This window comes from Salvelinus alpinus, chromosome 18, assembly GCF_045679555.1.
Source record: "Salvelinus alpinus chromosome 18, SLU_Salpinus.1, whole genome shotgun sequence".
In the NCBI taxonomy this organism is placed as follows: Eukaryota; Metazoa; Chordata; class Actinopteri; order Salmoniformes; family Salmonidae; genus Salvelinus; species Salvelinus alpinus.
In genome coordinates this window covers 4,807,020-4,834,489 of record NC_092103.1, presented here as the reverse complement: position 1 = coordinate 4,834,489, position 27,470 = coordinate 4,807,020, and the positions used below count along the sequence as shown (strand labels likewise).

Genomic DNA, 27,470 nt, shown 5'->3' with positions numbered 1-27,470 from the left:
GTTGTGTTGTTGGTGAACTACGCTACACGTGACCCACCTTGTCCAATCATCAATCGACAACCGTCCATACTGGGCGCGCAAATTCCACTGAAAGACTGCTAGCACATCTTCGAAGTTTTAAGTCAGCATCATGGCTTCTGCGGGCAAGAAAAAACGAATAAGTAACGTAACGAACACACAACCTTCAAATAATGGAGCAGGTTCGTCCTCTGGTACCGTTGGAGATGGCCAGGTGTCTGGATTTGTCGAAGGATCCATAATTCGCATCACAATGCAAAACTTCCTGTAAGTCAACTCAACTGTAACATGTTTCCAAACACGCTAGCTAGCCAGCTAGCGAAAAGATAGGTAAATTGCTATCACGCCGTAATAGCTAGCTAACGTTAGATAGTACCCCCATTTATAGACGCTGCTATGTGCTAACTAACGTTACCTTTAGCGCCAATTGACTCGTATCTTCTGGCGGTGAGAGTCGTAGAGCCCCGACGCCTGCGCTAATTAAACGCGTTAACACGCATTGCTTGCGGTATGGTTTTGTAAACATCGGGGACGTATGTTTCATATCGTCGAGAAATAATTTCCCAAAAAACAAAGTTACTACACACCTTAACATTACAGGGTTAGGGTTCCGACACGGGCATATTTCCATGTAAAAGCTCCTGTTTACGGAAAAGAGGTCGGAAGATAGTTGACAACCTGTTTGACGCGACGATGGTGTTGTCGAATTCAAATCTCTAACGTTAATATCATATCTAAACCGATATGACACCAATATCGATACATTCGCAAATCAACTTGTAGTTAAACAACACACTTTTTCGTCATGAGCCGTCCATTACCGAGAACCTCATACCTGATTTTAACAGGGTCGTTAACAATCGAATTTTTAAATCGGGTATTTGTTGCGCCTTCCTAGCTCAAATTCTAGACGTCGGATTAAAAGGAGACTAGAGTAGACTGGACAGATTACATTTTTAACAAAGCTTCTTTTTTTATACTAGTTCATTGCATCTGCCATGGAGCCCAGTTTCATAATTTTACCGTATGTCCCAACTGCTTGCCGTAGTTTCGAAGTAATCGCGAAAATGCAGGCCTTATTTTATGATATTTTTCATCCTGTCAACTCCGATTAGTTCTATTGAGCGCGGTGGCACCAACACTCATTCCGAACATTCTATTCCGAGCCAATTGTTCTGCGTCACAATGCCGGTTTCGCTATTGTTAGTAATGAGATTTACCCACATAAACCTTTAAGGTTTACCTCAGGTAAACTGACAGCGTTTTGCAGTTTTTAATCTTATTAAAATCTTCATATACTCCCCCAGGAAGAATATTACACTTTTTAAAAAGCGACAGTCATTTTCATACATCTTTGGAATGTTTGGTAATTATGTATACTAAGGCATTTGTGAAAATTCTATAGCAATATAGAGTGGGAAAGCGACCTTGCGTTTGGCCAATTAATAGACATTGCCATAAATACAAATATCTCTCTTGGCCAGGACCGGTCCAATCAGAGCTGCAATTGGCCTTTATGCAAACAAGCTATTTGCCACACAGGCCTGCCAGCATTCACTTTGAAGTGGACTGCGTGTTTACAGGCAGTTGCGACTTTAGATCATTAGAAAGCATTTGCCAAAATGCACCTCAATGGATTTCTGCCGATCTGTCAATACCACGGGAGTCCTCTTACATTTGAACTTTAGTCCTATTGATCAAACAACCATGAAAAGGTAGGCTCTCTCCCTTAGTTATGCACATCAACAAGATAAGCAACTAATGCTAACCAGAGCAAGATGTGATGATTAAATCTAACGAAGGAATATTAGATAAACTTCTCAATCTTTTGCAGCTAGTTGGCCATTTCACTGATAAATGATGGGGAATTCTAGCCTACTCGTCCTACTGCAGCTTGCCTGCCAATGCATCCTTGTCCCAACCAACCACCGAAGCTGACTGGTTAAAGTTCAAACTAGCCACTTCCAGACACAAATGAGCAAACACCTCACTCTGACCATTTTACCTGCCCTGGCAGAGCTGGTTAGCTAGGCTGTTTACATCTTATCTAGAGTGTTCATGACTAACTTTTTTTGTGCCTACGTTTACTGACACCAGTCATATTCAGCGGGTGTTGCACGTTTGTAAATTCATCAGTTATTCTTCGCTCTGGCACACTGACAAGAGTGCTCTGAAATCAGAGTAGATAGCCAGAGTGAATTTGTGAAGGCAAGAGATATGCTAACTGGATAATGTTCTTGCTTGCTAACCAAATGACACCTGCATCTAGCTGTGTTTAGCCACCAAAAAATATGAGGGGGGGGAATTCTGTCACTCACCCCACTCCAATTACATGACATCCTCGTAGCAGTTAGCTATCTAGCTAACGTTAGGCTTTGTGTTTTTAGCTTGCTACATAAATAGATACGCTAGCCTATTAGCAACGTTATGACTGACTTGTGATCATTACCCTTGCTAGTTTGATTGTATTGATGTTCCCAGCCTTAGTTACATTTGTCAGTTTTTGTCCAAAATATTGACACTGAAACGGTGCATCCTGAATGGAGGCAGTAAACAATGTACCAGGCCAGCTGTGATCTACAACCTGCTAGTAATATTTTCTTTGACTACCAACAAATGTATTTGAGTTACACTACGTTGCAAACCGGATGCATGTTCTGGATTATTTATTTTTTGCACAGGCTTCCTTCTTTTCACTCTGCCATTTAGGTTAGTATTGTGGAGTATCTACAACGTTGAGCCATCCTCAGTTTTCTTCTATCACATCCATTGAACTCTGTAACTGTTTTAAAGCCACCATTGATCTCGTGGTGAAATCCCTGAGCAGTTTCCTTCCTCTCTGGCAACTGAGTTAGGAACGATGCCTGTATCTTTGTAGAGACTGGGTGTATTGATACACCATCCAAAGTGTAATTAATAACTTTACCATGCTCAAAGGGATATTCAATGTCTGCTTTTATATTTATTTTACCCATCTACCAATAGGTGCCCTACGATGCATTGGAAAACCTTCCTGGTCTTTGTGGTTTAATCTGTGTTTGTAATTCACTGCTCGACGGAGGGACCTTAAAGATAATTGTCTTTGTGGTACAGAGATGAGGTAGTCCTTCATGTTAAGCACTATTATTTCACACACTTATGTGACTTGTTAAGCACATTGTCATTCCTGAACTTATTTAGGCTTGCCATAAAAGGGGTTGAATACTTATTGACTTGACATTTATGCTTTTCATTTTTAATTCATTAAAAACAATTCCACTTTGACATTATGGGGTTTTGTGTGTGACACTAAATCTACATTTTAAATTCGGGCTGTAACACAACAAAATGGGGTGTGAATACTTTCTGAGGGCGCTGTGTGTGTGTGTGTATACTTTTGGTCATGTAGTGTATGTGGACACCTGCTCATCAGACATCATATTCTAAAATCATGGGCAATAATATGGAGTTGGTCCCCCCCCTTGCTGCTATAACAGCCTTCCAAGAAGAGTGGAGGCTTTCTTTCCACTGGATGTTGGAACATTGCTGCTTGGACTTGCTTCCATTCAGCCACAAGCATTAGTGAGGTTGGGCGATTAGGGACATTGTCATGTTGAAACAGGAAAGGGCCTTCCCCAAACTGTTGCCACAGTTGGAAGCACAGAATTGTCTAGAATGTCATTGCATGCTGTAGTGTTAAGATTTCACTTCACTGGAACTAAGGGGCCTATACCGAATCATGAAAAACAGTCTTAGACCATTATTCCTCCTCCACCAAACTTTATAGTTGGCACTATGCATTGGGGCAGGTAGCGTTCTCCTGGCATCCACCAAACACAGATTAGTCAGTTGGACTGCCATATGGTTAAGCATCACCCTAAAGAACGTGTTTCCACTGCTCCAGAGTCCAATCGCGGTGAGCTTTACACCACTCCAGCCGACGCTTAGCATTCCGCATGTTGGGCTTAGGCTTGTGTGCGGCTGCTCGGCAATGGAAACCCATTTCATGAAGCTCCCAACGAACAGTTATTGTGCTGTCGTTGCTTTCAGAGGAAGTTTGGAACTCTGTAGTAAGTGTTGTAACTAGGGGTGCAACGGATCACAAAACTCTCGTTAAGGATCGGATCCCGATTTTGAGTCACGGATCGGATAATTTTTCGGAGCAGTAAAACAAAGTGGAGACAACTTTTGCATTCCATTTATTACTTAAAGAACACTTAAAGCAAGGAACTTTAAAGTGTTTAAGTAAATCTTAAAATATAATATTCAATTGTTAAATTAAAGTGCAATATGAGGCATATCTTCTTCCTTTGAACAATAATGAATGAAAAGAATTGCCTGTCAACATCAAAAAAAAGTAAAGTAAGCAAAGCAGACCTGAGCTTATAACTTCAAATTCTTTAAGAAAAGATGAGTATGTCTACATTGTCTGGGGAGAGTGTAGAGCCCCTTTGCAGTCACTATGTCCCCTGCTGTGGAGAACACCCTCTCGCAAGGAACTGAAGTGCCAGGCTCAGCCAGGTAGCGTCTTGCCATCATGGCAATGTGAGGGTATTTACACTCATTGCTTTTCCACCATGCCAGTGGATCACCATCCATTGGAATGCCGCTTGCTGCCTTGTAGGATGCCTCCTCATCTTTGATGGTGTTGGCAAACGTCTTGCCTGTGTCCTTGCTCGCAGAGGTCTCCCCGACAAGCCCCTTCATGGCCAAATTATTTTGTGTTTATAATGCCTCTGAGTCTGCTACTAACGGCTCTGTGGCTTGACCCTGCAGAAAAAATGACTTGATCTATTAAACTAATTATTTATTGTCATATTTCATAGAACTATAATTGTGGCAATAACATTTAATAAAAGCCATTATTCCAAAAATGGATGATTCTAATAGCAATAGACTAAGATTAGACTGCAGTATATTTATTATTTAAGTAATTCACTTATTTTTTTACCACCTCAGTGGTGAGATCACTATGTCCCCCGGTATAGGGCAAGGGTCTAGGTGAGACAGGGACTTGAACCTTAGATCCAGTGCAGGTGATCTATGAAGATAGTCCTGTACATTAGGGGGTTATCTGGGGTTCAGGTCCTCTCTAATGGCAGCCTTGACATCTCTAGTGATGGTGCTGTCTTCCTCACTTGGGCCCATGGATTGTAGAATCCTTGTTTTCAGAGGTTAGGATCATGGACACAGACGGTGGGGCAGTTTCACTGCTTAATTTGGATATTTTCCTGTTCATAAAGATCTGGCACGATCTTCATACTGAAGTGGGTGCGCGAGGGGATTTCCTAGCGTGTCTCAAGCACTTTCACCATATTTTTAAACCCTTTGTTTTCCACAACAGAGTATGGCCTCATGTCTGCAGCGATTTAACATCCCAAAAGATTTGGTGATGGCTTTAGTCCGGTCTGATTCTGCAGCAAAGGGCTGCTCAAATGCCGCGGTGAGAAGTTGTCTCTTGGCTGAGTTGGCTCCCGTCACTGACACACCAGGGTGATGATGCTTTAAATGAGTGTCCATTCTCCACGTATTTCCATGATTAATACGGCTTTCTTGTGGCGCAATGCCTAAACACCGTAATGGTGTTGTCTACCACCCTTCCGTCATGTTTGACAGGGAAGCCAAAATGCTCCCATACATGAGACTTAAATGAAGCAGGAAGCTTTTCCAGTTCTTCAGCTCATCCTCCTTTTTTTCTCTTTGCTTTTTGCAACACGAGCATCCAGGATTGATTCGGTGGGATTCAACATGCCCCGTTCACGTGAACAGTACACAACTGCTTTTTAAAAACAATCAAATCAGGCTTCAGAGTAAAACGCAGACAAGATTTTTTCACTGCAACCCTGCATCGGGATTTAGGGAATTATTATTTAAAAAGTAACAGCGGCAGTAAAGCTATATTTCACACTATGATGGTTAAACTTTGCAATTGATCCGCGGTTCACATGTGTGCCGAACCGTGTGGGGTGATCCGTACGGATCAACTACGGTCCGTTACACCACTAGTTGTAACTGAGGACAGACTATATTTACGCGCTTCAGCACTTGGCAGTCCCGTTCTGTGAGCTTGTGTAGCCGATCCGTTGTTGCTCCTAGACTTTCCACTTCACAATAACAGCACTTACAGTTGACCGGGGCAGCTCTAGCAGGGTAGAAATTTGATGAACTGACTTGTTGGAAAGGTGGCATCATATGACTGTGCCACGTTGAAAGTTACGGAGCTCTTCAGTACGGCTATTCTACTGCCAATGTTTGTCTATGGAGATTGCATGGCTGTGCTCAATTTTATACACCTGTCAGCAACGGGTGTGGCTGAAATAGCCAATTCCATAAGTTTGAAGTGGTGTCTACATACTTTTGGACATGTATTGTGTGTATATACCAGTAAAGCCTGTAGCCATGGTATACTGGCCATATACCACACCTCCTCGGGCGTTATTGCTTAATTATCCCTCTGAAGAGTATGAATTAGGCTGTTTTGAGAAGGGTTTGAATCCTAAGCAACTATACATAGTTAGAAGTACAATACCAACATAGCTACTGTAGTAGGTCAAAGCTGTGTGCTGGAAAATCTTGGTAGAGCATAGGTGGAATTGGCATGGTGGTGCTCGTTGTCGTGACTTTTAACATTAATCTGAAGACTTATCTGATCAACTATGTTTAATTGTTACCCTTATTTTTTTATTAATCAGGTAAAAATTAACTCATTAGAATCTGGGGCAACACGAGAGTGGTTCTTTAGTTACCATCTCCCGAATTATTAAACTATAAAAGGTATTTTACCTATCACATCTATAAACAGTCAACTTATTAATCATAACCTCATATCATTCTGAGCAGTTGTAACCTCCTTGCATCTGCTAAAACCAGAGCCTTACTTATGATTCAGTACTACACAGTGGTTTAATTATTTATTTACTAGCTAACTAAATGGTAACACAAGATTAGCATACACACTTAATACGTTAACAGGTCCCTAGCAGACTGATAACAATATGGCTGCTTGTTACAAAAGACAGAGGGCGAGACACTTAACATTTGTACATTTTAGATTCTACTCTCACTTACAGCACTCCTATACTTTACACACAAACCGCCGCCCGCTTGGAGTAAGAAATCATGAATGTATTTACGTGAAAATGCCTTGGTTCGCTGTGTATCTCTCTGAACCGGGCCTTTTCACAGCATGCTTGTAAGGCTCTTGATTGTCCAAAAGGGTTCCCCACCCGTCTTCTACTGTTCTCCTCTGCAGTCGTCCGGTACCGGTGATTTGTTGTGTAGTCCTGAACAGAACTAGTTTATTCTGCTTCTTTTGAAGGTAGGCAGGCAGGCCAGCTGTGCCGATAGTTCCCAGTGGGCTGATGAGAGTAGCGGAAATACGATGGTTTGAAAAGAGTAGTAGAAGTGGGCGGGAGGGGGTCTGGTTTAAGTTATTTATTGCAAAGCTGATCTATTTGGATCCTCACAGGACAGTCATGACATCGTGAATTTCCTTTTCTTGGCTTCAGACCAATTCCTATTCTCACTTTTTAAAAGTAGTTTTTTAAAATGTATTAGCTATCTGCCTGTGACTGTGTAAACAGAAGACTGACACCACAAACCTGTTGTCACTGCAAAATCGGTGTGTGCTATCCGGAACCCTTGACGTATATCCAATATAACTTTACCTTGGTGCAGAACTACTGGCTCTCTAAAGTCGGGTAAACAATAGTTTCCTGTTGATGTTTTGTCTCATTTCGAGCAGCTTATTCAATGTTCGGACTTGTATGGAACATATACACCATTTTGCAGACATTAGTTTCAGGCTGTATAAACCAATTCATTATATATTGCAGCCTGATTAATCAGACTAGCTAGCTGTGAGATGTTGCTGTTTTGCAGAGACGCCTGCTTGGACATGGACAACCGAGTCAAAGATTATAATAAATAATCTGTGACCAAGTCTTGTAACCATCTAGCTAAATATTGCTGAATTTGCATGTGTCCGACAGAGGTTGTTGTATTGTAGCCAAGGCAAGTTAATCTAGTCTTGGTTGTGAGGTGTCCTGTTCTTTCGACCAATCGATTGGTCAAAATGTTTAACCTTATTTCTCCATATAGACACACACCCTGTGTTTGAATAAAATCAACTACAGATGCACTGAGCTTGTCTGATGCTGTAAGCACGCTGTTTGATTAAATAATTAAGACACACAAATGACTAAAGAAAGAACCCGATGGTTACACTGTGTTAAAATAAATGACAGCGAGTGCCTGTGACTGGTGCAAGTTCTCTCCTCCCTACTGCAGCGAAAAGGCACCACAGCACAGCAAGTGTTTATTGCCCATGCTGAAGCAACATAATTTCAGCCATTTAGTTTCCTACTTATTTCTGACTAAAGTTCTGTTACCGAAATCCCTATTTTGTTTAGGAAAACCTTCCCAACCCTTGCTCTCTTTACATGAAACATGTAAGCATCGCATGCATGTGATCAATGGGGCCTGACCTATAGCCAATCATAATCACATCAATAAATTGGTTATAACAAACTCCGAACACAGTAACACGTGACAGCAAGATGGATACGGAGGATGTGGAAACTTGAAACTGACAAATGTTTACTGGTTGCTCAAGAGGAAAACGAGAAGTCAGATCTGTGGAAGACATTTGCCTTAATTGTGGAAACTACTGGAAACCAAGAAAAGGGAGGGTATATGAGCAAGCAATGCGTGAGTATTGTGTGCCAAACAGTTGCTGTTCGATTACAGTATAATTTTGGGGGGGACCATTTGGAACAGTAAACAACACCAAATAAGTGTACCAGGGAGTCTGTTCTAACGGGGGAAATATATACAAATCCTTTATTACAGCAGACTAAAAACAGTTGCGTGCATTCGTGAATTGCAGTTTATTTGTTTAGGCTAATTATTCAAAGTTACCTTATTTTTTAAACTAAAACGCTTGGTTGCATTTCAAAGCATGAATGTGTCGTATGCTCTGTGATGGCATGAACAAATGATTTATTGATACAGTAGCCTATATATATTGAAATATAGGCTTACGTAAGACTAAACCGGTTGCGCTCTTAGTGGTTGTACAAGGCTACAATACAAAGCCTACTGATAACATTACTTATTATAATCCTGATCATAATTGAAATAATGAGCTCAAGAAAATGGAGGGTATAGGAGCGAGAGCTGTGTGCATATTTTTGTTTTATTAGGATCCCCATTCGCTGTTGCAAAAGCAGCAGCTACTCTTCCTCGGGTCCACATGTGACAAACAGGTGCTGTTAGATTACAATATTATTTTTCTGCCTGTTTGGATCAGTGTAAACGATACTACATAAGTAATACCAGTCTGTTCGAATGCGAAATTGTGAAGCCTTTATCACAGCATAGCAAAGATTAAAAACAGACAACTGTAAAATTGCTTTATCCAACTTTTTGCCGTTGCATGAGGCTCGGCGCACATGCAATCAGTAGGCTATTAAACAGGCACCCAAAGCCCGAAAATGTCAAGAACTTGGAACGTTTCTTGAAGTGCTGTCACAAAAACCATCAAACGCTATGACGAAACCGGCTGTCATGAGGAACGCCACAGGAAAGGAAGACCCAGAGTTACCTCTGCTGCAGAGGATAAGTTCATTAGAGTTACCAGCCTCAGAAATTGCAGCCCAAATAAGTGCTTCAGAGTTAAGTAGCACACATCTCAACATCAACTGTTCAGAGTAGACTGCGTGAATCAGGCCATCATGGTTGAATTGCTGCTAAGAAATCACTACTAAAGGACACCAATAAGAAGAAGAGACTTACTTGCTTGGGCCAAGAAACACGAGCAATGGGTATTATACCGGTGGAAATCTGTCCTTTTGGTCCAAGTCCAAATTTGAGATTTTTGGTTCCAACTGCCGTGTCTCTGTGAGATGGTTGTTCTCTGCATGTGTGGTTCCCACTGTGAAGCATGGATGTGTGGGGGTGCTTTGCTGGTTACACTGTCAGTGATTTTATTTAGAATTCATGGCACACTTAACCAGCATGGCTACCACAGCATTCTGCAGCGATACGCCATCCCATCTGGTTTGTGCTTAGTCCCACTATCATTTGTTTTTCAACAGGACAATAATAACCCAAAACACACCTCCAGGCTGTGTAAGGGTTATTTGACCAAGAAGGAGAGTGATGTAGTGCTGCATCAGATGACCTGGCCTCCACAATCACCTAACTTCAACCCAATTGAGATGGTTTGGGATGAGTTTGACTGCAGAGTGAAGGAAAAGCAGCCAACAAGTGCTCAGCATATGTGGGAACTCTTTCAAGACTGTTGGAAAAGCATTCCAGGTGAAGCTGGTTGAGGGAATGCGAAGAGTGTGCAAAGCTGTCATCAAGGCAAAGAGTGGCTGCTTTGAAGAATCTATAAAATATTTTGACTTTTATTACTTTTTTGGTTACGACATGATTCCATATGTGTTATTTCATTGTTTTGATGTCTTCACTATTCTACCATGTAGAACATAGTAAAAATAAAGAAAACCCCTTGAATCAGTAGGTGTCTACTGACTGGTACTGTATATGGATGATTTATAAAGCCAGGCACATTAAGAGTTTTGCTATTGATTGTAGACCTAATTAAGTTGGTTTCCTCGCCTCGTCTCTGCTGCTGTTGCACCACCCCATTGTTCTCAATCACAATATGCTGGTTAATTTTGCTATTATGCACATAGCAACAAAGGGAAAGGCGCCAATTCTACAGTGACCATATCCAATGTGTGAGAGCTTATTTGTTATAAAATAATATCTGATTGATTAGTGTTGCACCATTTATTTTTACATAATTTAACCATATACAATTTCTGTATCACATGTCTTAGTGATGGACTGTGCCATCCCCGTGGCCTCCGCAATGGATTTAGTCCACTGAGACGGGTGCGAAATATTGCGACTGCTCGACTAAAGAAAGGCTATTGGTCAACCGCGATCGACCAAACAATCGACCAGTCAACTAAATGGAGTCAGCCCTACTAGCTAACTGAATGTGCAAACATTGGCTAATAAAGTTGCTGTACTTAAGTTAAGCTGACACACTCCCCTCTACTTCCCCCACAGGACCTACGACCACTCCATAGTTTACCCTGGACCGAACCTAAACATGATTGTGGGGGCCAATGGAACTGGCAAGTCCAGTATTGTCTGTGCCATATGTCTGGGTCTGGCAGGAAAGACTGCCATCCTGGGCAGAGGGGACAAGGTAGTTGGCTATTTATTAATAAGTGTCCTAGCTAGCTACACTTAGGATATGTTGTCAAGAGCATGAAACTTTCCTTTGAATGATTTTTCATTATTGCATATATGGCACACTATATTGACTTGTATTTTGGGGGGGGGTTTGGACTGAATTTATTTTACCTTGGATATATTCTGACTAGGTTGGGCTGTATGTGAAGCGTGGGTGCAACAAAGGATCGGTTGAGATTGAACTGTAAGTTTGTTTTAGATTATTCAGAAATGCCAACATGGATTCCCTCTGTCTTTGTATAATAACATTGAGGGAACCCTACCTGTGTTTTCAGGCACAAGGCCAAGGGGAACCTGGTGATCAATAGAGAGATCCATGTGGAGAATAACCAGTCGACGTGGATGCTTAATGGGAAACACTCCAGCCAGAAGACTGTGGAGGAGGAGGTGAAGGCTCTACAGATCCAAGTGAGCAACCTTTGCCAGTTTCTGCCACAGGTAAGTGTAAACTTGGAGGTTGTCTTTCTTGCTCATTTACTTGTTGTTTTCTTACTCGATCCGCTCATGTCATACTTCAAATTCTCTGACCACCGTTTGTGCCCTGTGACTTTGCAGGAGAAGGTGGGTGAGTTTGCCAAGATGACCAAGATTGAGCTGCTAGAGGCCACAGAGAAGTCAGTGGGACCTCCAGAGATGTATGAGTTCCACTGCGAGCTCAAGACCTTCCGCACCAAAGAGAGGGAACTGGAGGTGAGAACAGTTTTAGTTCTAGCTCTGGATAAATGAAGATGAGTTTTTTCTTTTATAAAGAAGCTTTTCCTGCAGTGTTAATGGCTCAGGGAGAGTAAGTTCTAAGGTAAGCTGTTTTGTTTGGTAGAATGTGTGCAAGGAGAAGGCCAGCGCCCTGGAGAAGTTCAAGCAGAGGAACGAACGGAACAAGCACGACGTTGAGCGCTACTACGAGAAGAAGAGACACCTGGACAACATCAAGATGCTGGAGAAGAAGAAACCCTGGGTGGTGAGTGGTCATAGAGAGATCATGTGACACCTGGGTCATATTTATTATTTCACACCAACGTAAACAGTTTATTCACTCTACAACAGGGGTGTCAAACCCATTCCATGTAGGGCCTAGTGTCTGCAGGTTTTAGTTTTTTCCTTTCAATTAAACACTAGACAACCAGGTGAGGGGAGTTCCTTACTAATTAGTGACCTTAGTTCATCGATCAAGTACAAGGGAGGAGTGAACCTGCAGACACTCGGCCCTCCGTGGAATGAGTTTAACGCCTGTGCTGTACAATGTGGCGGAAACGTTTTTTTTGCAAAACATTTTGCTACGGTGTGCGCTTAAATACAACCCTAAAGTCATTTATGGCTTGTTAAAAGAGCCTGGACATGGATAGATACTCCTCCATTTAAAAACAAAATGCATATGTAAGTATGTTATGTCAGCATTCATGTTAACAATCTTTGACAACCCTCTGTCCTTTCCAGGAGTATGAGACGGCCCGTAAGGAGCTGGAGGGGGTGAAGAAGTCAAGGGAGGACGCCAAGAAGCAGCTGAAAACCGTGAGGGAGTCCCAGGCCCCCATGCTGAAGAAGATCCAGCACATCGACAGTCAGCTGAGGCCCATCGAGAACCAGATGAAGGACAAGGTCAGAGACTGGCTTCCTGGACTTTGTAGCTGGGATGGAGGGAGAGGGAGGTCCTTTTAGCTCCAGGGTTGCAGCTTATGCCTTTTGAGACTGGGCCCTGGGGAAAGCATGTGTTATATTTACTTGGTGGGTGATACTGCAAAGACATTTGGGAACCACTGTGTTGTCTAGCCCATAGACAACACAGTGGGGTGGCAGGTAGCCTAGTGGTTAGAGCGTTGGGCCAGTAACCGAAAGGTTGCTGGATCGAATCCCTGAGCTGACAAGGTACAAATCTGTCTTGCCCCTGAACAAGGCAGTTAGCCTACCAGGGAACCGTGGGTTGTCATTGTAAAAAAGGATGTGTTCTTAACTGTCTTGCCTAGTTAAATTTAAAATAGACTGATGGTGGTGATGCATCCTTGTTGTGTTCCAGACGGTCAGCATCAGGGAGGCCTCTCAGAAGTGTAAACAGAAACAGGACCAGCTGGACCGGAAGCACAGAGAGGTCTGGCACTTGTTTTCTTTTTTTCTTTTTTAAAATGTATCTATTTCTGCCTTATTGATACCAATGGAAATAGAATGATGTTTTGAAAATTAAATATGTTTGATCCTCCCCTATCCCTCTAGATTGAGGATATCAAGCAGGCCTTCAGCCTGAAGCAGACGGAGGCGGTGGACCGGCAGAAGCGAATCAGCAACACCCGGCGCATGATTGACGACCTGAGGGCGGAGCTGGCCAACGTAGGCGACCAATCAGACGTGACGCCGCGGATCAATGCGGTGAATGCGGAGCTGAGGCGCATCCAGGAAGAGAAAGCAAAGATGGAGGGAGAAAAGGCCGACATGCGTAGGGAGAAGGACAACTTGAACGGAGAGTGTAGACGTAAGACACACACACACACACAGGGTCTGGGGAGTCCTGGGTCTCAAACGGTCTTGGCACAGAGGCTCACTGCACCATTTTAACCATGGTGGAGCGTTACACGTACAATTTGACTTAGCTTAACTCTTCTTGTTTCCTGTAGTGTTGAAGAACAGGCTGAGGAGTCTGGATGACATGATGAAAATCAAGGAGGAGAAGCTGAGAGGGCGCTCCAAGGACACCTACGCTGCCGTCCAGTGGCTGAGGCAGAACAAACACATCTTCAGTGGCAATGTCTATGAACCTATGATGCTAGTGGTGAGAGCACACTACAGGGATTGTCAACGCTATAGGGATAGTCAAGGCTATATGGGCCTAATTCTCTCCATATACTTTGAAGTGTCATTGTCAAGCGCCCCTCCTACTTTTCTTTGTTTGCTGTTACGTGGAGACCTATCAGAACTTTGAAGTTTTCTTTGATATGTTATCAACTAACGCTTCATTCTACACCCCAATATCCTAAAATGGCCACAGTAGAGTACCACAGTATGAGTCATAATACCCATTAAACCTAGCAGTCCAAGGAAATGGTTCCAATTGTTTTTTCCACAATGAATCTTTCCCATAGGGTATTTTAGAAACACTTAAAATAAGGCCTGTGTGTCATGCAGGCTTAGCCTGGTGTGATGTTTTGAGAACTGGAAATCTCTCTAGGACAAGGAGGACTTTAATCAATATATTCGCCAGTATTTACACCCCCCGAAAATGAAATGCTAATGTGGCTATCATAAAGATCTACAAATGCCATGATGAGCTGGACAAGACTGCCGAATCGAGGCAACTATAACAATCTCTAGATGAAGTATTTGTTGGCTAAATGTAGTAATTAATATATTGCCTACATTTCTTTAAATGGACAATTCTGTGAAGTAAAAAATAAAAAAAAATATGACACTACCTGTTAGCAAGGTGTCAGCTAGATATGATGTGCAGGGATTTGTAGTCTTGCATGATGTCTACTTTGATGCTAATTACCATTTTTGAATCTAAGTAAATAGAGCCAAATATATTGATTAGTAACCTGGTACGAGAGATTTCCATGGTTATCGAAACGTCACGCCGGGGTAAGCCTGCATGAAACACAGCCCTTATTTTAAGTGTTTCTAAAATTCCCTAGGTGAAAAATGATTGGAACCATTCCCTATTTGACTGCATTGTTTTAAGGGTATTATGACACCTCCACTGTAGGGCTCAATTCCTGTTGCTCTTATTTATTTATTTTCATTTTAATGAAAAGACTACTTTGTTCGAAGAACAGTATGTATGGCTGATATGTAAACATAATTTGAAAGCCCATATGTAGCCTTTGAAAAATGTTCTGCTCTTTTCAGATTAGTGTCCGCAACCCTAACCATGCCAAGTACGTGGAGAACCACATTCCATTCAATGACCTGCGAGCATTTGTCTTCCAGAAGAGGGAAGACATGGAGAAGTTTATGATGGAGGTGAGGCAGACCTGCTCATAAAGAATAGAAAAAGTAATACTCAGCCATTGCACTGTATGCTATGATATAGGACCCTGAGTTTTTACTATGTAACCCACCTAACCAGGCCATAGTTATAGGCTCTAATTAAAGTAATAAGTGCGTCAGTAAGAGTTCTGATGATGGATTTGTCCTCAGGTGCGTGACAGCCAGAACCTGAGGGTGAATTCAGTCTTCGCTCCTGAGGAATCCTGCGCCACCCGTGCTCCCTCCCGACCCATCGAGTCTCTGAAGTGAGTAGTCCTCTCGTACTGTCCCAAGATGGAATGTAAATGTATCAACCCTATACCTAAGCCTTTCAGTTGTATTGAATGTGTAAGATGCATTTTTGTATTTTCTTGTCTGTAGGCGTTTCGGGTTCTTTGCGTACCTGCGGGAGCTCTTTGATGCTCCAGAAGAGGTTATGAGCTACCTCTGCAACCAGTACAAGGTGCACGATGTTCCCGTGGGAACGGACCAAACCAAAGCCATGATCAAGACGGTACGTTCCATACCCTAGAGTGCCTGAGAGGATGGAGAGTCATAAATGTCAATGAATACTTCATTTTCATAGCTTATTTGATTTCTGAACAGACTGGAATCGAAAGTAAGCTGATCCAAACTCTAATCCTTCGACCATATGTCTCAGGTGATTGAGGAGCCCTACCTGAAGGTGCTTTACACAGCTGAGGAGAAGTACTCCCTGAAGAAGTCCTTTTACTCAGGGAAGACCAGCACCAGTAACTCTGCCGTGCGGCCCTCCCAGTACCTCACCATGGCCGTGGACGCCGAGGAGAAACGCCAGCTGGAGGAGCAGATCAGGGTGAGGCCAGAGACACCTGTCAAGCATTCACCACAGGCACCTCCCCCACTTGGAGAAAAAAAGTTTACAATAAGCGATGAATTTGAAACGACACCTTTACACTAGCAATAAACTACACTTGGCGTTTTACACCGGAGAGTAACTTTCCAAGAGTTTGACTTAACACCTTAGAGATATCCGACACTCATAGATGCACAATGATATAAGTTGACATGCATAACCTGCAGTGATGTTGTAGTAATAACCAGATGTTTAGCAAAGCACTGATATAGCACTACAGCTTGGAAATTAAGTGTAACCTTTGGCTATGCATAGACGGCTGAAAAGAGCATGCAGGCCATTGATGTCCAGATGAGCGCCATGCAGGAACGTACTGCCAAGCTGGATCACTGTGACAATGAGCTACGGGCCCAGAAAAAGGGGCTCTCAGAGATGAAGGGTAAAAAGAGACAGTTGGAACAGAAGATCAGTACCAAGCAGGACAGGTGGGTGGCACACACACACACACACACACACACAGGCCGTGTCCGAATACCCATACTTGTGTCCTAAATAGTAGGTTGTTTGAGTATATGTGGGGGGGAAATAACATTTAATATACTGAACAAAAATATAAATGCAAAATGTCCAAACCTGCTGTTTTCAACTCTCTAAAGACAGCAGGAGCGGTAGAGGTACTCTTAATGATCGGCTATGAAAAGCCAACTGACATTTACTCCTGATGTGCCGACCTGTTGCACCCTCGACAACTACTGTGATTATTATTATTTGACCATGCTGGTCATTTATGAACATTTGAACATCTTGGCCATGTTCTGTTCTAATCTCCACCCGGCACAGCCAGAAGAGGACTGGCCACCCCTCATAGCCTGGTTCCTCTCTAGGTTTCTTCCTAGGTTTTGGCCTTTCTAGGGAGTTTTTCCTAGCCACTGTGCTTTTACACCTGCATTGCTTGCTGTTTGGGGTTTTAGGCTGGGTTTCTGTACAGTACTTTGAGATATCAGCTGATGTAAGAAGGGCTATATAAATCAATTTGATTTGATATAAGGAAATCAGTCAATTTAAATAAATTAGGCCCTAATCTATGGATTTCACATGACTGGCAGGTGCGCAGCCATGGCTGGGCCTGGGAGAGCATAGGCCTTCCCACTCGGGAGCCAGGCCCAGCCAATCAGAATGATTGTTTCAGAATTATGTTTTATTACAGACAGATACTCCCAGTTTCATCAGCTGTCGGGTGGCTTGTCTTAGACGATCCCGCAGGTGAAGAAGCTGGATGTGGAAGTCCTGGGCTGGCGTGGTTACACGTGGTCTGCTGTTGTCGTTTTCGTATCTTACACACCATTTCCTCTTGTGTGTAGTCTTCGGCAGATGGAGCAGGGGGGCATTGACCTACAGAAGGCTGAGGAGGAGACCAAGGCCCAGATCTCAGCAGTCAACTCCCAGAAGGTGGCCATTGTGGCTGAGTTCATGGCCCACATGAAGGTACACAGTCACAGGTTAATGCTGAAGGCTCCAGATACACAGAACCTGGGTGGTGTATACTGACTGCCTTAAGTCTCTCTTTATCATTCTCTCTCTTTTCCCTCCATATCTAGCTGAGGGCTAAGTTGAGTATGGAGAAGGTGTACATGGCTCTAGAGACCGTGGGCATGACAGCAGAGAAGACCAAGCTGGAGACTGACTGCAGGGAGGGCTCGGCCGAGCTCAGGGTCCTAGAGGTCAGGTCACGCACACTCACACAATTTCACACACTGTAGGTTGTAATCTGTACTCAATGTGTGTGTGTTTCCTCTTCTCCCCTCTCAGCAAGCGTGTGCCATGCTGGAGCAGCGCAAAGCCCGTCTGTTGGAGATGTGTAAGGGCCTGATGAGGAGGGCCAGGGAGATCTGTAACATGGACCCTGGGGAGAGTGCTGTACCCCCAGACCTACACACGGTCAGTATAGTACTGCACAACTCCACACTGAGTCCTCCATTCATTCTACCAGTTTTAATGCATTCATTAATTTGTGAATTTCTTCATTTGTTTTCTGTAGGCCTTCAGCCAGCTGCCCGACACTATGGATGAGATAGACGCCATGTTGAATGAGGAGAGGTCCAGGGCAGAGTGCTTCACTGGCCTCAGTGAGAATGTAAGTCAGAAGGCTCTTCAAAGCGTGTGCACGTATTGATTCTGCCTCACCATGTAACACCCCCCCCCCCCCCCCCCTCTTCCACAGGTGGTGGATGAGTACAACAGGAGAGAGCAGGAGATCAAGAACCTGGAGAAAGAACTGGATGAGAAGAGCAATGCCCTGAAAACCTACAGACAGAACATATCAGAGGTACTCTAATGACGGATTAGTCCAGTGAATCAGTCTGTGCCAATTCTATAATTTCAATGCTTTAAAAAAATGTAATTCTGAAAATGCCTAGCAAATCGGTGTTTTATAGTGCATGTTTGAATTCATTACGCCAATTCTGTTGCTAAATGGAAGCCAATGGAACCAAGCGGGGAAGGACTTACCTGAATTTATCCAAAAGAAACTCTTGTTTTTAAAACTTTCCGTTTTGCAGTTGTTTGGACTAATGATTACACTAGGTTTGATGTCATCTACAGAGATGTTTCCTTCCTGAAGACTTCTCTCTGTGTGTTGACAGGCAAAGGAGCGCTGGCTGAATCCTCTGAAGCAACTGGTAGAGCAGATCAATGACAAGTTCAGTGATTTCTTCCGCTCCATGCAGTGTGCCGGAGAGGTGGACCTGCATTCCGAGAACGAGGTAAGGCACGCCAAACACCTGCTGTATCCTGTCTGGGCTAAGGGGGAGGTGCCAGAGTGTCTTCTTAGATGTTTGTGGGAGCTCTAGTAGCAGTCACATAGGGTTGTCACCATACTAGTGTTAACTTGAAATGACACAACGACAAGGTTCCAGTTTATCAACGTTTACTGAACTGTATTAGCACACTACGTGGTTGCCATTGCACTCAGGCCAGGTCCATCAACAACGAGACCCCTACGCAGGCGCACTAATAACAGAGTGATAGCCCCGTAATAACAGAAATATAGGGATACTTAAAACATGAACTTAACAATCTCCCACTTTAACCTGTCTAGGACGGAGCGGAACCCCTCGCCAACAGCCAATAAAATTGCAGGGCGCCAAATACAAATCAACAGAAATCTCATAAATCAAATTTCTCAAACATACAAGTATTAGGCACCATTTTAAAGATAAAATTCTCGTTAATCCAGCCACAGTGTCTGATTTAAAAATAATAATAAAAAAAATAAAAATAAATGCTTTACAGCGAAAGATCCACAAAAGATTGTTAGGTTAGCACCAAGTCACAGAAAAACCCAGCCATTTTTCCCGCCAAAGAGAAGAGTCACAAAAAGCACAAATGGAGAAAATTAATCACTAACCTTTGATCTTCATCAGATGACAGTCATAGGACTTCATGTTACACAATACATGTATGTTTTGTTCGGTAAAGTTCATATTTATATCCAAAAATCTTATTTTACATTGGCGTGTTAGATTCAGTAGTTCCAAAACATGCAGTGATATTGCAGAGAGCCACATGAATTCACAGAAATACTCATAATAAATGTTGACGAAAATACAGCTATTATACATGAAACTTTAGATACACTTCTCCTTAATGCAACCGCTGTGTCAGAAAACTTTACGGAAAAAGCATAATCTGAGAACGGCGCTCAGAGCCCAAACCAGCCAGAGAAATATCCGCCATGTTGGGTAGTCAACAGTATTCATAAATAGCATTAGAAATATTCACTTACCTTTGATCTTCATCAGAATGCACTCCCAGGAATCGCAGTTCCACAATAAATGCTTGTTTTGTTTGATAATGTCCATTTATGTCCAATAGCTTCTTTTGTTAGGGCGTTTGGTAAACAATCCAAAAGCGTGATCTGGTCCATTCGGACGAAACGTTAAAAAAAAAATATTACAGGTCGAAGAAACTTGTCAAATTTAGTATAGAATCAATCTTTAGGATGTTTATCATAAATGTTCAATAATGTTCCAACCGGAGAATTCCATTGTCTGTAGAGAAGCACTGGAACGAGAGCAACCTCAAGTGAAAGCGCGTGACTGAGAACGAGGCTGTAGGCAGACTCCTTAGTAAAACAGCTCCCATCCGGCCCCCCTTCACATGAGAAGCCTGAAACCACGTTCTAAAAACGGTTGACATCTAGTGGAAGCCTTAGGAAGTGAAAAATAACCCATATCCCACTGTGTATTCGATAGGGGTGAGTTCAAAAACTACAAACCTCAGATTTCCCACTTCCTGTTTGGATTTTCTCAGGTTTTTGCCTGCCATGAGTTCTATTATACTCACAGAAATCATTCCAACAGTTTTAGAAACTTCAGAGTGTTTTGTATCTAATACTAATAATAATATGCATATATTAGCATCTGGGACTGAGTAGGAGGCAGTTCACTCTGGGCACGCTATTCATCCAAAAGTGAAAATGCTGCACCCTATCCCAAACAAGTTAACCTTTCTAGCCCAGGGGTTCCGCTAGCGGAACTCCGACAGCATTCCGCTGAAAAGGCAGCGCGCGAAATTCAGAATATTTTTTTGAAATATGTAACTTTCACACATTAACAAGTCCAATACAGCAAATGAAAGATAAACATCTTGTTAATCTACCCACGGTGTCCGATTTCAAAAATGATTTACAGCAAAAGCACAACATATGATTATGTTAGGTCAGAGCCAAGTCACAAACACACACAGCCATTTTTTCAGCCAAGGATAGGAGTCACAAAAATAAGAAATATAGATAAAATGAATCACTAACCTTTGATCTTCATCAGATAACACTCATAGGACATGTTACACAATACATGTATGTTTTGTTCGATAATGTGCATGTTTATATAAAAAAATCTCAGTTTACATTGGCGTGTTACGTGCAGTAATGTTTTGATTCCAAAACATCCGGTGATTTTATCAATGAACATTGATAAAAGATGCAAGTGTTATTCACAGAATTAAAGAAACTTATCCTCTATGCATCCGCTGTGTCAGATTTCCCAAAAACTTTACGGAAAAATAATAATCTGAGAACGGCGCTCAGAACCCGAAATAGCCGCCATTTTTGGCGTCAACAGAAGCTACAAAAAACACTAACTATTCAGTTCGACAATAAATGACTGATTTGTTCCATAAAGCCCATCATTTAGCCACTTGTTGTTAGCATGTTCAGCCCAGTAATCCATCTTCATGAAGCACGAGAACTTCCTCCAGACAAAAACTCAAAAAGTTCCGTTACAGGTCGTAGAAACAAGTAAAATTATGTATGCAATCCATATTTAGGATGTGTTTAACATTAATCATCAATAAGGTTCCAACCGGAGAATTTCATTGTCTGAAGAAAAGCATTGGAACGAGAGCATACTCTCTCGTGACCGCGCATCATGAGCGCGAGGCTCTCTGCCAGACCACTCAGTAAAAGAGCTCCTATGAGCCCCTCCTTTAGAATCCTAAAACCAGTATCTAAAGACGGTGATATCTAGTGGAAGTCCTAGGAAGTGCCTGCACATCCATAACTAACAGGGATTTCAATTGGCACTGTTTTGAAAATCGATTTCTCACTTCCTGTTTGGATTTCTTCTCAGGTTTTTGTCTGCCATATGAGTTCTGTTATACTCAGACATCATTCAAACAGTTTAAGAAACTTCATAGTGTTTTCTATCCAATACTACTAATAATATGCATATATTAGCATCTGGGACAGAGTAGGAGGCAGTTCAGTTTGGGCACGCAATTCATCCAAAAGTGAAAATGCTGCCCCCTATCCCTAAAAAGTTAAAGACAAAACATCAACAACAAAGTGTTATTCAAGTCCCCCACTACAAATGGATTGTGACAGTTTTTATTTGTATTACTCAAGCTGCCACGTTCCATTACGGAGTGCCTTTAGGAGCACAAGACTGGATGTGCCCTTTTTAGTCAGTCAGCAAGCTGTTTCCTTGTGGTTGACCACAGAATCTGCTGGATTCTCTGTTTGTAAGTTCCTTGATGCTGCTAATCTCAAGACGAAGTCTTTTCTCTATGACAGACTTGGTTGACTTCACAGCATCAACTAAGGAGTAGTTGTCAGTGACACAAACTACAGGTAGAATGTGCCGTTTTGTCTCACCAGTGGTAAGCTCTGAGAACAGAGTTGCAAGAAAGATAGCATTGTCAATTCCATCCGCAAGAGCAAGTGTTTCTCCAACAAGTGTGCTTTGGACAACCTTTCTGATCCTTTTTGACTGCCAACAGATGGGTGAGAATCTTCCTCCGTCACCCATTAACACGATTAGATGTCCACCTTGTGTGCCTCCAGTGATGCTTCACTAGGGCACCTTACAGATGAAGACAAACTAGTTTCAGTCATCTTTTCCAACATGCTGAAACTTGAGTCACTTGTTGTGGTTACAGTTTATGAACAACTTTCTTTGCTTCATGAATGGTTTGTACAGTGGCGTGTTGTTGGATGCCAAGTTGCAGCCATCAAACATTACATCAGGTCTAGTAGAAAGAGAAGCGCTACTAAGGTACACAATAGTACATTTTGGTAGGTCGAAGGTGCTCTTGGGTAAAAGGGGTAAATTGGTCATCAAAAAGGAGGACCAAGGCACTCTTCATATAATTAATTAAAATGCCTTTATTAGTATGGCATGTTCAATAGAAACTACGTTTTTTTTTTTTTACTGACTCATTTCGGCTGCATGGCCTTCGTCAGGGAGTACAAAAAAAAAAGAATACAATCTCCTTTTTTGAACAGCTTTTCCAATTAGCCCTAATTGGAAGAGGGAGTGGTTACAAAATTGATTGGACACACCTAGTAAGCAATAATATACACATTAAAAGGTGAAATACTGTAGCTATGTTATCATAAACATACAACTCCAAGCTAGAAGTATCAGAACACTTAGAAAGGTAGTTCTAACCTTAAATATGACTGGGAGAAGTGTCTAGAATAAGAAATTAATATATTCCATAGTACACTAGAACACAGCAAAACATGAACAACAGTCTAAACATAGCTGAGGGCAATTGAGCAAAATGTCCACTAGATGACAGCAAATGGATCTATCACGACCCTACAGGAAGGGTGAGAAATCCATATCTTCATTTAAACCAGGGTATTTAGTGGCCTGTAGTTTGTTACTCTGTCTAGCAACCCATAGAATTTGACTTATCTTTGACCTCAATTGATCAGCTTCAATTCCACAGAGAGGGGAATTCCTTTGTACGGCTCTTGAAGAATCCATGTGGATAGGTTGAAGATTCTTGATATAGCTCTCCTGTTGCATCAGTATTGTTCCATCAACTGTAATAAACTCTATGCCAACATAACAATTATCATGCTCCTCACGGCCGACCTGGAAAATAGCTTTGAGGTGTGGAATCACAGTTGTAGCAAAGGTCTGTGAGCCACCCCAGATGAAGTCATCAACATGACAGGCAAGTACTCCAGTCACATTGCAGTCTTGATCAAGCCAATAGAAGACTGCAGGATCCACTTGTGACATTTTTCCACCTGTACTCAGAATTGTTGCTTTGACTTTGTTGTACCAGTAGAGTGATGCATCTGCGAGACCATACATACATTTTTCTCGTTTCCACAGTGTTCCTTTGCTCTTAGCTTCAGGCGGCGGTCGGATGTGAATGTCCCTTGACAGCTGTTCCCTGCAAAAATGCAGATTTGATGTCTATGGAATGAAGGTTCCATTTTTTTTCTGGCAGATCACTGTCATCAGCACTGTCCTCATCATGACTCTGAGGCACATGTCTGAGTCTTTTGGGAGTTGTTTAGCAGCCAGCTCCTCTCAACCTTTAGCCACTAGACATGCTTTTGGCACTATTCCAGTTAAGGACTCTTAAGGGTACACACCCACCTTGATGATGAGACACATTTTTGGCCAATGTCTTTGACTTCCTCAAACACTCAATTTTTCCCCCTCCAATTACTGAGCTCATCTAGCTTAGCTGAGTCAAATGACACATCCTTTGTTTCAAGTACATCATAATTTTGAATGTCATTCTTTTCTTCTTTTTTTCCATTGGTTCAATTCTGAGATGATCTACAAGTGACAGGTCAGCTGACCCTGTTGTACCAGAAAGTGTAGCTGGTTCAGAGTACTGCAAGTTGTACCAGTTCTGCTGTTTTCCTTTGGCTTATCCTGCTCGTCCAATGACGGTTGCTGTATGCGGAATACCACTTTCTCTGTCCATGTATTTAAGTTTGTCCAGTTTTCAGATTGGAACAACCATGTTGTCTTAACACATGTGGCTGTTGAATCTTTTCCTCATTTGAACACTCAACAGTATTACCTGTGGCATGGTTGAAGGTGTCTGCTCCATTTCCTGTGTCAGTTTGTCCATATCATTGGATGTGACATCTGGTAGGTTTGTGTCCTTTTTGTCCTTTTCATTAGGAGGCTGATTCTCAGCAACAGACCCTCCATCTTGTTGATCATTTACTTTCCTTGAGTGACGCGCCCTGACATTGGTGCCTCCGTGCCTCACAAATATCACCACACCATCTTGGCCAATGACTACTCCCGGTCCTTTCCACTCTTGACAGTCAACTCGTTTGTAGTACATCCCCTGCCTTCTTGAGGGAAGCTTTGCTTAATATTAAGGGGATATCTGTAAGGGCTACCTCTGTTTCAATTTGACACTTAATCTGACTAATTTATGCTGGTATCTTGACTCTCTTGGTAGACTGGACGATTCTCCCATCTCCAAATTTGAAAGCTCTGTTGCTTGGTGTGTCAATCATGTTATGTACTTCTTTCATATTTAGTTCACTGACATGGCTAACCATTTTTTTTTTGCCATTTTGCACCACACACTGTGCCTGTACATGCAGTATCAATCACAACAGATCCTAAGGATTCAACTATAAGGATCTCCGTATCAGAAGCATATTCGTTTGAAAACAGTGTAATGTTACACTGCTCTCTCTGTTTACATTTTCCTGTTAGTTTAACTTGTTCATTTTTTAGGACAGTCTTTAACCCAATGGTAAGTGCTTTGACACATAGCACATTTTGATCTCCTTCCATATTTGTCTAGTGGATTTGTGCCTGGAAATTGCGCCCTCTTCTGGTTGTCTTGAGTACGTGACTTGTTGGTGCCTTTACTCTGCTGCTCAGTGTAATATGTGTCACTCACTTGCATTCCATCTGTTATTGGCATGACAGACGTCTTTTCACCCAAAATTATTTTTAGTGCCGACTTCATTGACTCAAAAGTCAGCACAGTACAAGCAGTCAAAGCCAACTGTTTCTCCCTACCATCCAGACAGGCAGTATCTAGCAACTTGAAAGATAACCCTGCATCCGGGAGAACCATGTCATACTTGCGCATCCTATTGTACCTCTGTTCAAAATCAATGAGGTAGTCCGTCATTGCAACCAAAATATCTCTAGTAACACTGTCAAAGTTTGAATATGCCTCGTAGGCACGGTCTTTCTCTTTAAGAAACACTGAATCCAGTGCTCTAATCAAAGTTCGCATACCGTCATCCTTGTTCAAATCCTCCAGGGATATTTCCAGTGCTGTATCTCTCTCTCTTCCCTCGAGCGATAATACCACAAGTGCTTGCTTTTTCTCGTCGAGATTCCATGTTAATTTTTCCATCTTTCATACGACATCTTCTTGTCGAACCGAGGTGGCACATTGTAGTTATTAGCCATCCTCTGCTACCAGTGTTAACTCGAAATGACACAACGACAAGGTTCCAGTTTATCAACGTTTACTGAACAGTATTAGCACACTACGTGGTTGCCATTGCACTCAGGCCAGGTCCATCAACAACGAGACCCCTACGCAGGTGCACTAATAACATAGTGATAGCCCCGTAATAACAAAAATAGAAGGATACTTAACATGAACTTTAACAACCAGTATCGTGATACTCAGGGGTATCGTGGCAAAGAAACAAAACATGAAGTGGATTGAATTTCCTGGGGAGAACAGTCCTAATGTTGGAAACAAACGGCCTTATCTTGTCACCCAGAATCACGTATCTTTTCCTAGCTATAGCACACAATATTTTACATACAGTAGTTTTTTTTAGTTTTTTACAGATCAAATAGTTTAGTGTCCTTTCTTTCCCTTTTTGCCAAGGAAAATCCAGTATCTTGATAACCCTAAAAGTAGTAAGTCTGTCTGTCTTACTGGTGTCTGCTCCCTGCAGGAGGAGTATGATAAATACGGGATCCGTATCCGGGTGAAGTTCCGTAGCAGCACGCAGCTCCACGAGCTCACAGCACACCACCAGAGTGGAGGGGAGCGCAGTGTCTCAACAATGCTCTACCTCATGGCCCTGCAAGAGCTCAACCGCTGTCCCTTCCGAGTGGTGGATGAGATCAACCAGGTATGTAACACACACCAACTGCTGCCTGCTTAAGTGGTAAAACCACTTGCACATCCAGACTTTATTCACAGGCTTTATTTCTTCCTATTCTACCCAGGGTATGGACCCAGTCAATGAAAGGAGAGTCTTTGACATTGTTGTACGGACAGCCTGCAAGGAGACAACCTCCCAGTACTTCTTCATCACACCCAAGGTAAGTGTCACTGCAGAGGTGGTGACTTACTAATGATTGTTGTGGATTAATGTTTGTGTTTTTCTCCAGCTCCTTCAGAACCTCCAGTATGCAGATGAGATGACTGTCCTGTGTGTCCATAACGGACCTTACATGCTGCCCCCCAATAAGTGGGACGAGAAGGCCTTCACCAGGCGCTGTGTCCGCCGCAAGGGCAAATAGTGAAATGACCAGTTCATGATTTTCTGAGCTCTCATTTTTGGTTTGACAGAAAAGATTTGACACAATCATAATTTAAATTTTTTTAATGGGGGGGGGGGTTGTATTGTTCCACCTACACATTTGCACAAATTATTTAGGGTTTTTATATACACTGTTTAAATAAATAGATACTTTGTAAATACTGTTCAATATGCATTGTTCAAATGTTTTCTTTGAGATTGGAATGACTCCAAGAAAAGTTACATGTCAATTGTAAAGATGCAAGTGCTGTTCTATTTTGGGTTGGGCAAATGAATAGTGGATTAAATGTTCTTGATGTGAAGCAGTCAGCAGGGCTTGAGACTTATTTTTTTTTAGCTAATGGTCTTTGCCTAGTTCTTAGGACATCGTCAGTGTGAAATCAACAAGCTTCACCACCTCCCTCTCTCCCATTCTATCAATGGTCCTTTGATCAAATTAGATACCTTTAGACAATCAACGTCCATTGAGGGCAACAATATACTTTTTTGCTTATCACCTCAAAATGTGATCACACAATTGTACTAAAGAGTTGACAACTTCCTATGCAGATGAGCCAAGGTGTAACAGAGTACCATTTGATTTGTTTAACCCTTATCTTTAATATTGTA

General features: G+C 42.3%; 1 protein-coding gene across 1 annotated transcript; it reads left to right on the top strand.

Moving 5' to 3' along the window:
* Positions 1 to 44: 44 nt before the first annotated feature.
* On the top strand, positions 45 to 27,170 carry smc5 (structural maintenance of chromosomes 5). Its single transcript, XM_071349762.1, has 24 exons — positions 45 to 285; positions 11,083 to 11,224; positions 11,403 to 11,455; positions 11,547 to 11,709; positions 11,827 to 11,961; positions 12,089 to 12,229; positions 12,706 to 12,867; positions 13,283 to 13,354; positions 13,477 to 13,732; positions 13,875 to 14,029; positions 15,103 to 15,216; positions 15,394 to 15,488; positions 15,604 to 15,736; positions 15,884 to 16,057; positions 16,373 to 16,542; positions 17,419 to 17,542; positions 17,656 to 17,778; positions 17,867 to 17,995; positions 18,096 to 18,191; positions 18,279 to 18,383; positions 18,700 to 18,819; positions 26,268 to 26,447; positions 26,545 to 26,640; positions 26,710 to 27,170. Exons 1-24 carry the CDS (start codon positions 131 to 133, stop codon positions 26,839 to 26,841), a joined length of 3,225 nt encoding a protein of 1,074 aa, XP_071205863.1. The 5' UTR covers positions 45 to 130; the 3' UTR covers positions 26,842 to 27,170.
* The last annotated feature ends 300 nt before the right edge of the window (positions 27,171 to 27,470 follow it).

Bases quoted from the DNA above. Each gene is read 5' to 3' on its own strand.
- smc5 (XM_071349762.1), top strand. From the start codon at position 131: ATGGCTTCTGCGGGCAAGAAAAAACGAATAAGTAACGTAACGAACACA. The intron at 11,710-11,826 runs GTAAGTGTAAAC...GTGACTTTGCAG, and splicing joins TTTGCCAGTTTCTGCCACAG to GAGAAGGTGGGTGAGTTTGC. The intron at 16,058-16,372 runs GTGAGGCCAGAG...GGCTATGCATAG, and splicing joins AGCTGGAGGAGCAGATCAGG to ACGGCTGAAAAGAGCATGCA.